Source organism: Haemorhous mexicanus, chromosome 14 (assembly GCF_027477595.1).
Source record: "Haemorhous mexicanus isolate bHaeMex1 chromosome 14, bHaeMex1.pri, whole genome shotgun sequence".
NCBI lineage: Eukaryota > Metazoa > Chordata > Aves > Passeriformes > Fringillidae > Haemorhous > Haemorhous mexicanus.
This window is the reverse complement of record NC_082354.1, coordinates 13285564-13297559: the sequence shown is the minus strand read 5'-3', so window position 1 is coordinate 13297559 and position 11996 is coordinate 13285564. Positions and strand designations below refer to the sequence as shown.

The window sequence follows — 11996 nt, the reverse complement described above, 5'->3', positions numbered from 1 at the left end:
CTGCATGAATATTTGGTTCTATCTTTCCGTTAGCTATCTGCCAGCAACAGAATACTGCTGATTATGTTACACAGTTCATCAATAACTAAAACGTGGGAAAAAGACAGCTCATTTCTGGAATCAGCAATACAGATGTTCTTTCTTAGGAGCTAATTATAGTCTTACTATGCACAGAGACTTCAGGCATATGCAGCACAACAAAAAAACCTTCTTGAATGGACTGTAATACAAGAGAATGTGTCTGTTTTGTACACACGTGGGGGAGTTTTTCCCATGCTGTCCCACGAAGTAGGTATACATCCCACTCATTCCACAGGAAAAGACTATAGTTCAGCAACTTATTACAGTTTTACCTCAAATATATCAGGTTCCAATTTCCCGTGTCATTTGCTAACCCCACCTACCCAGAACTGTCTGTAAAGCTGCACAGATTAAAGATCCTGTGTCAACGGTAGAGCCACCAGTTACAAAACTCAGGAGGAATTCCCATCAGTGCTTCCTTCAGACTGCCACAGGAAAAGAACACCTTAAGGGAAGTGACATGGAACTAAAAACACGTTTTTAATTCTGGAAAATGTATATGGAGCTCCTTAAAATGAGATTTGTGTTGAGGCTGCCGAGGTGAAAGTTGAGGGAGCTGTGGCCAAGTTTTTGTGTCCCTTCACTGTTCTGTGCTGAGGCCAAAGGCAGGCAGAGCTGTGACAGAGCTGTGACAGAGCTGTGACACTGCTGCACTGTTGGCAAGGTCTGAGCACACAGATCCCAGAGTCTCCTCCCTAGGAAAGGAACCAAACTGAACCCTGGGACTGCTCCATCCATTCCCTGGGGCACAGCAGCTGGGAGGTGTCCCCTGGCCAAGGACAGCGTGGGGCACCCAGAGCTTTGCAAAGCACCCACACAGGGAACACCTTTCTCCCAACACGAGCCTGTGCCAGGTATGTTCACACCTCTGCACAGCTGCTGAAATCCAGAATAAAATGATGCACAACAGAACAAGCTCATGAAAGTTTACAGAACTTAAATATTTATTTTTAAACCATTTTAAACCCCCCAAAACATTGAAATAAGCTTCATCTATAAACAGATTTACAAGACTAACAACTACAGAAGCTAGAGGAGCACTACAATTTGTTTCTGTGATGCAGTTATTTTGTAAAGCTTCAGATCAACTGTATTTACAACTTTTGCTGCTTTTACATTTATAAAAATATTTATTTAATCCATAACATTATTGTTTTCAAAAACTATTTCCAGACTTTTTTCTCAGATATAAATTCTAATTGAATTTCAGTTATATAGCAGATGAAAGTTTTAAACAGAAACATTTTTTTTTAAAATTAAAACAAGGAGTTAAAAGTAATTTTTTTTACAGTGTAGGCACCATTGAAAATAATTGTCCTTGGCATATCTAACCACCATCTCTCACAAGTGTCCTTTATATAAAAACGATGTAATGGCAACATTTGACGAAAAATGCAGTATTTACTTGCACACCATTACTTTTTCAATATTTGGCAGATATATTTCAGATTCTTTAAAATGACTTTTGTGCAAAAACAAAATGTGCAGGTCTGAACCATAAAATAAACACACCCAGCCTTTATCAAAAATAAATTTACACCAACAGTTCCACAGCTAAGTACTGAAAAACAATCCCAGTTCAAAACTTCAGCATAATATACATACTGGGTTGAAAAAGGGAAAAAACCAAATCAAAACAAAACAACAGAAGAGATTACCCATCTAGCAGTACCATAAATATATAACTAAAAGCAACTTTATATTCTTACCTACTTTTTATGAAAAAAATCACTCCGTACTGCACAGTACTACCTTTTTGTGAAAGAATATCTATAACTCAGTTATTTGCATATTAACTGGTAAATACATATTTAAAATACACTTTCAGAAAATTATAAACAAATTATGTTGATGTACTGTATTTAATGTATTTCAGAACAAAAAATGTGTATAAATATCTTACAGGAGAAACAACACCACCACCACACAGAACGCTGGTGTTACACCGATACCTGCGGGTGAGGTATGTAACATGCGACGCTCGGCTTCTCTGGCTCCCTTCCACCCAGGCATGTAGACTCAGAGGAAAAAAAATTAAATTAAGTTAAATTGGACTTCAGGTTCTGTCCATTATTGCCGAAAGCCCCACCCCCTCAACTGTATTGCTCTAAATTTTCCTACCATGATGATATAAGATTGAGTTACTACTTCAAAACCTGTTCTAAAAGGTAATACACAGACTGTACATCAGGATAGACCTGTTGCTACATATCACCTGCAAACTATTGCCATATTGCTCTCAAATATATTTAATCATAGAGCTGCCTAAAATACTGTACCAATTTAGAATTAAAATAGATACTGTTGCAGGTTTGTTTTTCAGGGCACGATAACTATATGCTGGTTGAAGCAGGTGCTACAGCAATACCCTTGCCACTACATTACATGTCTTGAATATGCTTGTGAAAAAGCCATTTTTCTCTGAAGCTTGTTAGTGATTTACAAAAGTTTAACTCATGAATATAAAAGACCTGTACAACTCCATGTACAGGAACAAAATAGCATCAAAACATACTGTACTTGCACATTCTATTAACTAAAGTAATGGTTATTTCTAAAAGCAAAACTGCACCTCAACATTTATCAGATTAAACAGGTGAAACTACAATATTAAAAGTTGTTCTTTACAAAATAATTTCCTGAAAATATAAAACCATGTGCACTGCCACAAAATAGTTGAGTAGGTTCTTCAAATCCTCAATCACCATCAATATGTTGCAAAGATCCAAAAGGCACAAGGAGCTCATGAGCTAAGCACTGCCAAGCTTGAAGTAGTTTTGGTGGGTTTCACTGGGTCCATACGAAACAGCAGTCAATTGTGTGAAGTTTCTTAGGATGAGTCATTAACAGAAAATCTACAGATAAAAAAGGCAAGGTAAAAAATTTGTTAATTATATTGTTTCAGCCAGGCAAACAGCACATAAATTTTTCTGCATCACCAAAGTAGTACATGCCTTCATTTCAATAGTTTATGGTACAAAACCCACCAGAAGTGACATTTTTAAGAAAACATTCCTAAAAGAGCTAGGAAAAAGATTCTCTGTCTCCCCTATTGCCTGTAGATATGCTTAAGACAAACCTGCAGGCTAAATTAAAGAAGCAAGATGTAGCAACTACAGTAAAGCTGCAGCACTTCAAGACCAGATACAGTAATTGTTAGCATTAGTTTTGGTCTCAAACAAGTGTTACCTGTAACTACAAAGCTAAAGCACTGGACATAGCAGATCTCTCTCTTATCACTAAATTACTTACTTCTGAAATTTCTCCATAAGTTTCTTCACCATCTTATCTGTGATCCCTGGACATGTTGCTTCTGCCACATTGATGCTTTTCTCAAGTTCCTCAATTGCTTTCTTTCTGTTAGCATTATTTGTGTCCTGCTGCTTGAGCTGAGGAGCAAACCAAAGAAGTTAAAACTCAGAAAAGTTATTAGACACTTAGCTAATACCTTCAGAGAAGATTTTTTAAGCCAACACTTACCTCAGCAAATACAGGGGTGATTATCATAGTTAAACAACTCAGGGTTTTAACAAGATCCTGATCCTAGAAGTTAACAAATATGGATTACATGAGCATATTACAACATACAGTAGCATATATACAAAATACACACTGCCTCTTAACAGAGCACATGTGATTTTCAAGTTGAATTAAATTTAACAAAGTGTTTAAAATACATTACAAAACCCACAAAGACACAGTAAGTACATCAACAATTGTTATGGGATGTTGAAACAGATGCCTGATGACACATCTCAAACAATGTCATTCAGCATCAGAAAAACAGTTCAGTTTTCCCTCACTAGTAAGAGACTCCCATCTCTATGAATGGGTACTACAGTACATCTGCAGTATACTTTGCATTTGAGGCTGACATGGCATAGGAAATATCTCTGACATGCATTATCTCTTGAACTGCAAAAAAACCAGTCAGTTCTTATGAAAAGTGAAGTTACTAAGTTTTATCACTATCTTCCTTAAACTGGCTTCAGAAGCAGCAGTTAGAAAGAAGAACTCCTCTGTCTGTACGCACCGTCCCGTTCTGGAGCTTCTTTGCATCCGGCTTCTTCCGAACTGTAGTGAAGCTCCACTCAGGGTGAGAATTATTCTCTTTGTTGCTGGACTCCCTGAAACAAAAAGGACACGATGTACATAATACTAGCCACAACAGAACACCAAGCAAGCACAGGTAACCCAAATTCATAACAAGTCTATCAGGATTAGTACCGTATTCCTTAAAATAAAAACATGTACTGAAACATTAACTGAACTTGAAAAGAGGCTGAATAAATTGAAATGTGATCAAAAGCAAACAGAAGATGGTATCTACCTACAAGGCTTACCTTCTTCCATGGCATCCCATTTAAGAGTTATGTGATAGCCAGAAAAACAAGACACTTACAGAAAGCATGTTATTCCACAGGCACTATGCAAACTTCTTCATGCACCTCAACTTTGCTCTGCAATATCTCTAATTGTGACTCAGTGGGTTTGGTACAACCACTGGCCTCAGACCAGGAAACAGATAGCACTTAAACAGAACTGAAATCGAGTTTAAAGAAAGAAAATTTAAAGATGTAACAAGCACATGGATTGACTTATGTGTTAATCTTTAGGGCCATACAGGGCATTTTCTTGGAATACAATAAAAAAAAAGGACCAGAGACAGGTGTACAGAAATGGTGTTATTACACAGAAAAGCTGCAGCAAACCCACTTTAAGAACATTATCAAAACAAAAAAACCACACCCAAAAAAGACTATAAAATAAACTTACGAATCTGAACCATCGGAATCACTTTCATCACTACTGTGTCCCTCTGCTTTCCACCTCTTAAACCTATCAATCAGTTCTGTCAGGTAGGAAGTCTTCTTGGCATTTTTCATAATGAATTTGTGCTTCAGAAGTTCTTTTGCAGTGGGGCGCTGTAGGAAACACATTAAATATTTAATGTCATGCTAACATTTCATGATTTTAAATGCTAATAGGGGAGACTTAGTAAGACAACAGACTTCCAGAGCTAACTTGTATAATATCAGGAAATTAGTGAAACAGGAAGTCAGAAAAGTCAGTAATTCACATTTATGAGCACGCTAAAAATATGATCAAGTCACCCATAGACTATAGAGCTTATCCTTCTACGTTAGAAGGTCACACCCAGGAAAATGACTAATGAAAACTCTCCAGTGCAACATTTCCTTGCAAGCTGAATTCAGACAGCAAAAGTTGTGCTGAAGAAAAGGATTTCAGATGATTCTCTCCTCTGTTAAGGCTTCTCTTCTGACATTATCCTAGTTTAGAGTGTATGTTAGGAATCTGCCTCTGCCACTGTAATTTCTTTCAGCATTCTCCCTCCTCCTTTTGAGTATTTCAAACAAAACAAACTAGGATAGAGAGAGAGATATTAAAAAGCACTACTAAAATTCACAGTGCAAAGTATAGTCCCTAAAATTATTTCAATCACTGAAGATGCACAATGCCAGCAAAATACTTCACAAGCACAGGAGAGCAGAAAGCAAAACTGAAACATCTTCACACACATGCACACACATTTATCTACTCACAAATGTTGGGTCCTTATTCAGACACGCATCAATGAATTCTTTAAAAGGTTTACTGAAGTCTCCTAATAAAGTGGGAGGATTGTTTTTTGGAATGAGGAACAGAACTCTCATTGGATGCATATCCGAGTTGGGAGGCTCTCCCTTGGCCAGTTCAATTGCAGTGATGCCCAGTGACCAAATGTCAGCCTGAGAGAGGGAAAAGGGACTGTTAGTACAAAATTATGGGCTGTCATGACTAAGTATTCAATAACTGACATCTTCACAGATAATGCATCTATATAATAAAATTAATGTTGGCCTAAGTAGATAATGCAAACAGTCCCTTCTAACACTTCAGGAACACCTGACACAAAGACCTGGCTGACTTAATCAGTCTTCAATGACCAACATCACAGATACCATTTTTGTTGCAGTTGGTGTTCTAACACTGCCAGCAAGTTAAATGGACACCTGAATTTACACACTTTTGGAAAAGCTTCAGAGATGTTGATCTTCCTTTGATATTTTCCATATGTTAATGACAAATTGCCACAAGTTTCCTGTGTCTAATTCAGAGTTTGTTTAGGTATCCAACCTTGTTTGACAGCTCACTCTAAATGAACAAGGCAGAAAGCTGAACCAAATCCAGCAGGGGATCACTTAATTTCTTTCCTAACAGACTGCTTGATGAATTTAGCTGGAGAATTATTGACAACTAGTTAGACTTGAAACACCAAGTTCACAGTGAAAGTCACAGCAGAATAATGAAGTACTATTTATTTTAGCTAAAAGTATCATTATAAACGAATTCTGCCTTTGGATCAAAACACAGTATGATATTTTGATACCATATATATAATACTAGTATTCTAAATTTTTTTCCTGATTTTGATTTCTTTTCCCAAGTGAAATATATTATTACTTGCATCTTTTCAGATGAGCTACAATAGCTATTTAGATCACTAAAGGTGTTTCTCATTAAAAAAGTGTTTGGCAGTAGTCAACTACACTTGGCCCAGAATCATAAACCAAAACTGCCCATAGAGTAAACAAGGATTACAATTTGCATCTCTCCAATATTCCTTTTTGTTCACAAGACCTAACATAGCTGTACTTTATAGCAAAGAATTAAACTAACTTGCTGTTTACTACTGAAATACCATAACCAACAACTGTGTATTGGAGCAAAATCATTTTAAAGAAGAGATGGGGGCTTACAAATCTCTGGCACTACTAATATGTGTTAATTTCTAGTTTACTTTCCAGCCTTCTGGAGTAAAGAGGGGAGAAGAAAGAATAAAATTCAGTCCAGATACCAAAATAGTCACCAGTATTACTCTAGAAACTGAAGTGTATCCTATCCAAATCCTTCATCTCTCCTACCAAAGGCTTGTATCTTTGCTCTCCCACCAGCCTACTGGCAAGGAAAAAAAGGGGGAAGACATTGCTCTTCCAAGACACTGAGGAGATATGGAAGGCAAAAGATTAGTTTGCTGGGGAAATGTAAATGAAGGGGTGCTAAAGCTGATCCATACACAGGGCAAGCAGAAGAACAATTAATCCCAATCTGACTGGTCAACACATATTTTTAAGGCAGGGTAGAGAGCTTTTCCAAAATGCCCAAAAGGGAACATATCACAGTGGGACCACTGAAACCCTAAACAGGAGAATTCCAACTTTTTTATCAGCAAGAACCCTTGTGACAAGTACACAAATTCCTTCGAGTCTGACTGATCCTGGGAAAGTCTCCTGGAGTGTGAATGCTTTCAGGACACTCTAGACATCCACCAGATTTTTTTTAAATACATGCACATCATGTAAGTATAGTTTCATGTCTACTATTTGAGAAAAAGCAGTAAGAAAGTATTACTTTACATATACCAAGGTTTTTATTCTCTTGATGCTATTTTAAGGTTTTGTCTACAGAGGGTGGAAAGTCCAATGCCAGACTGAAACATGCTGCTGTTTCACCAACCTCATGCTCTAGGATATCCTGTGGTTTTACACAGAGAAGACGGGACTGTTCCCTCCTTCTTGTCATTTCTAGCACCAGCTTCAGCTCTCAGAAAAACATAGAAGAACTCTGCTTTTCTACTGCTAGCTCACATAGGGAAACTCTCCTTTGCAATTAGTCATCCATCAAGAGCTCTCAGGACAAAGAATGGCACAAGGTACCACAATGCTACTAAGTCACACCACCAAGTTACTTTTCACCTTCTCAAGACCTGTGCTAAATTTTTCAGTATTACATGGATCCTCAGAAACACTATGTAAGAAATTATACCCAGTGCTATATGTATAGAAATGTGAGAGGAAATTAACACTTTGGCCACCATCTTGGCTTTAAATGAACTGCCATGTTCTGGTGGCATTTTACTTTGTGAGTACTTTATTACTGTTTGAGTTAAATGTAAAACATTGAATTAAAACCAAATCAACCAACCACCCCACATTCAAGGAGTTGCTCTGAAAGAGACATGACATCACCATTTTACATGGTGACTTTGTACCTGAGTACAGTGACAGGTAACTACTGTATAAAACCAATTAAATTCTACTTTTAATTTTATTATTTGAAACCCTGTAATTTCAAATCTACTTTGTTTTTTCTCCCCATATTGATAGACCTGAAAGCAAAAAATCAAAACAAATGCTGTTGGATAACCAGATTTAAAAAAAAAAAATTCTACTTACTTTTGAATCATATGCTGACTGCTGAATAACTTCAGGGGCCATCCAAAACGGGGTTCCAACAAAGGTATTTCTCTTAATTTGTGTGTCTGTTAGCTGCCCAGCAACTCCAAAATCAGCAAGCTTAACATCGCCTTGTTCTGATAACAAGACATTGGCAGCTGCCAAGGGGAAATAACATAATAACTAATTAGAATACTGTTTTATGGTTTTTAAAGGCATTAACAAAGTAACATTTGAAATGCTGCACACCTTTTATATCCCTGTGAATTTTCTTCTCTGAGTGTAGGTAGTCAAGACCTTTCAAGATTTCCTTTAGCATAGTAGCAATCTGGAACTCATCAAATGGGCCAGCACGCAGCTTCGGAAAAAAGACACATTAAAATAATTTTAGTCTTGTATCTAGTTTTTGCCTTGCTTTGATTAAATTAAATCTTAAACCTGAAACATTTTTCAAAATTAGAGAACTAACAAAATTAATGCAATATTCAATGCAACATGTCAGTAGTCTAATTGAAATAGGTGCCACTGGAGATCACTTTCACATCCCCTCTACTGCCAATGCTCTTACTCCTCAAACACACACTGTCTGTGCTCCCTTCAGCATGCAAAGCACAAGAAAAGCAACAACTAACTTGCCACAAAGTTGCACATTTCCCTACAAGCAGCAAACACAGCAAACTGAATTTTGCAATTTAGATTAAGTAAATTAAGAAAACCAGTTCATTTTGTTGACTGTGGGTTTTAAATTTAATGATGCAGTTTTCACTTGTCCCAGTATTTTTGATTCCATGCTTGCTTTTGTATCAAGAATATAACATGCTACTATAAGGCTGCTAATGGAATAAGTATAAACTTTGCACATTAGAAAGTTATGCAAATAAAACAAAAGAAATTAAAGTGAGCAATCAAAAAAATACCAACACCACAGCACCAAAACAGTGAACACCATGAAATTATGGTAGGGCAAAGTGAGGCAAAACTGAAATTTTATTCTAAAATTTTATTCCTCTACAGATTCAGTGATTTAAATTGGCAATAGTAATATCTATTTCCCTGTTTCTGACACTCCACAAAATACAATCAATTACTCAAAAGTTTCAGAGTATCTCACAACCCCTGCCTCAAAAGGGCCAGGTTCTAGAGCTACAAACTACCACAAGCTACACCTAATTACTATGCTTTTGATGAGGTAATGTGATGCAATTTGATAAAGAAGTTTAAATAGATTTGTGAAGTCAAGCACATACTTCAACTCTCACAGACAGGATGCCTGTTAGCAAAAATATAATTACTACCACTCTGTAATAGTGAAGACATGGTATTTTCCCTTCAGAATCACACAAAGACTGAGCTATATTATCTTACAGGAAAGGGTGGGTCTGTAGCATTGCAGCTGAGGCAGAGCTGCACTGAAACCATGGGGAAACCACATTCACACTCAGTGGGCTGTGCTTGTGCACTCTCCAGGCTACGCCCTCCATGAATGCCACACTATCTGAAGTAAAAGGCACTTTCATGCTTAACTGAAAATACCTGAACATGGAAAACCCAACATTTTTTAACCAGCTCAAATTAACAGTCTGTGGAACACTCCTCATTCATTCCTGAGACCCAAACCTAAAGGAAATGGTTTTTACTGAACTGTAATGAATTCTACTTGGAGGAGGTGGGAAGTGATGGACAGAAGACCCCAAACCTCCAGCAAACATACAGCAAGAAAAGGACTTCTCAAACTAAAAAACCCCCGAGAACGAAAACAAATGGATGCTTCCTAATGCTTACAGACAAAGAGCAAAATAGAAAAATTAACAGGAATTCAGTGTGACAGGACTACCATTTAGTATCAGCTGCCTCCAGGTACTTATTTTTATAAAGTGATATAAAACCACAATGAAATAAAGTTCACTGATACTTATAATGCAAAAAAAATCATATACTTACAAGATCCAAAGCTGACCCTCCACCCAAGTATTCCATTATTATCCATAATTTTGTGCCCTGTAAAGGAAGGCATGAGAAGTCAAAAGTCCAAGGCTGCCATAAAAAATTTATGTATCTATTTCAATAGACTACCAGCATACTCTTAGGAAAAGGCAAATAGAGAGTTGTTAATCACCTAGTTGTATGCAATTACTTTTTGTAGAATGATCACATAGGTCCTGTGAAGTCTAATATATTAATTAATATGTTTGACTTCTGTATTTAAAAAAAGCAATGAAAAAACACCATCACGACCAATTTCTGCTAAATAGTGTCTAAAACAATTTCACTTAAAGGAACAGAACTTAAGAGGGGAAAAAAGTGATTAGGCAGTGGTTTAAGTTTTAATTAAATACAAATAATTGTTTTAAACGGACCTTGAGAATATGTGAGTTTCTGCTCTTCCTTTGCGGAGATGTCTCAACCTCTAGAACTGAAAAATTATTCTAACACTGATTTCTAGGTACTGACTTTGTCATTGGCTTGTCACTACAAAAGGTGGCTGGTTCATAGAAACAAAACTGGAAGCACTTAGCAAATCTACAGACTACTTCTTGCTAGAGTCCCCTCAAAAGGCAAAACTCAAATATGAATCTATGTGGTACTAGTCGAGAAAATTCTGTGAATAAATATATTTATTTAAAATAAAACCCAGTTATTAAAAATACTCAACTGAACCACAGCTGGTGAAGTACCACACACACTGTATAAGTTTTCAGCAAATATTTACCAGTGCTAGTTTCTCATTACAGAGCACAAGCTTAAGGCAGGAGTACTTTTTAAAGCCTCTTGCATTCTCTATTGTATACCTTCCCACCCTATGGCTTGCCCAGGGATGGAAATCTAAAGAAAACCCAGCAAGTAAATAAAGGTGCAGTTTCTGAAAGCACTGCATCCAATCATCCTAACAAAGTCTGCTCTATTAGATTTATACTAAATTTAAAAACCACACCATTTATGAGAGTCTATTCCAATATTATGATCTCAGCAGGGAAGGGCTGGCTAACTTTAGCAGTTTTTATAAAGCCCAACTTTGTCAGCTCAGAAGACCTGCAAGGAACTCCTGTTCCAGGCAAACATTGTGGTTACCAGACATGTTTGGAGAATTTGACTATTAGTTGAAAACAGAACAGGGTGAAAATGAGTAAGTACTGTTTCTCAAACAATGTCTCAAAGAAATTGCTACTATCCACTGCAATTGGGTGTGGGTATTTTCTAGCCAGGCATGAAGAACCTTTTTCCTAGCTATTTTCTGTCAGCCAAGTATAAATAGACAGGGCAGAACAAGCAGGATCTTTAGATTGTCTCAAAGCTTTGCTGCAAAAAGCGCTGCACAATTCTGATAGAAGTCTCTGGATGTCACTGTAGGATTTCTCCATATTTAAATCTGAAAAGCTGAGAGTAACTTCAGGTTTAATTGCAAAAGAATAGAGCAAGGTCAGATGGCTGTGACAGTTAAAAGGCTAGATACTGAAAACCTTGGTCTAAATGGCACAAATAAGGAAAACAGTAATAGAATTCCAGTCATCAAGAGATTTATCTCTATGGTACTGCTGGAAATTCCAGCCAAAGCACTTCATCAAGAGCACTTTCCAAATTTGTGTAACCAGAACATGCCAGAACTACAGTAATGTTTAATACTTTCAATCTTTTTCTTGCCTGAACTGGTAGGGGAGTAATGCATTTTGACAAGCCATT

General features: G+C 37.0%; 1 protein-coding gene across 1 annotated transcript in view; it reads right to left on the bottom strand.

The window, feature by feature from the left end:
* Window positions 1–1001: 1001 nt before the first annotated feature.
* The window catches only part of STK26 (serine/threonine kinase 26), a 30888-nt gene continuing 19893 nt past the window's right edge, over window positions 1002–11996 (bottom strand). Inside the window, exons 4-12 of the mRNA XM_059859739.1 lie at window positions 10260–10316; window positions 8568–8676; window positions 8319–8476; window positions 5646–5831; window positions 4858–5006; window positions 4115–4208; window positions 3562–3624; window positions 3334–3470; window positions 1002–2936 (exon numbers count right to left, since the gene is read on the bottom strand). Of these exons, the coding sequence (XP_059715722.1) occupies window positions 2912–2936; window positions 3334–3470; window positions 3562–3624; window positions 4115–4208; window positions 4858–5006; window positions 5646–5831; window positions 8319–8476; window positions 8568–8676; window positions 10260–10316 (978 nt within the window). The 3' untranslated portion in view covers window positions 1002–2911. The remainder of the gene's footprint in view (window positions 2937–3333; window positions 3471–3561; window positions 3625–4114; window positions 4209–4857; window positions 5007–5645; window positions 5832–8318; window positions 8477–8567; window positions 8677–10259; window positions 10317–11996) is intronic.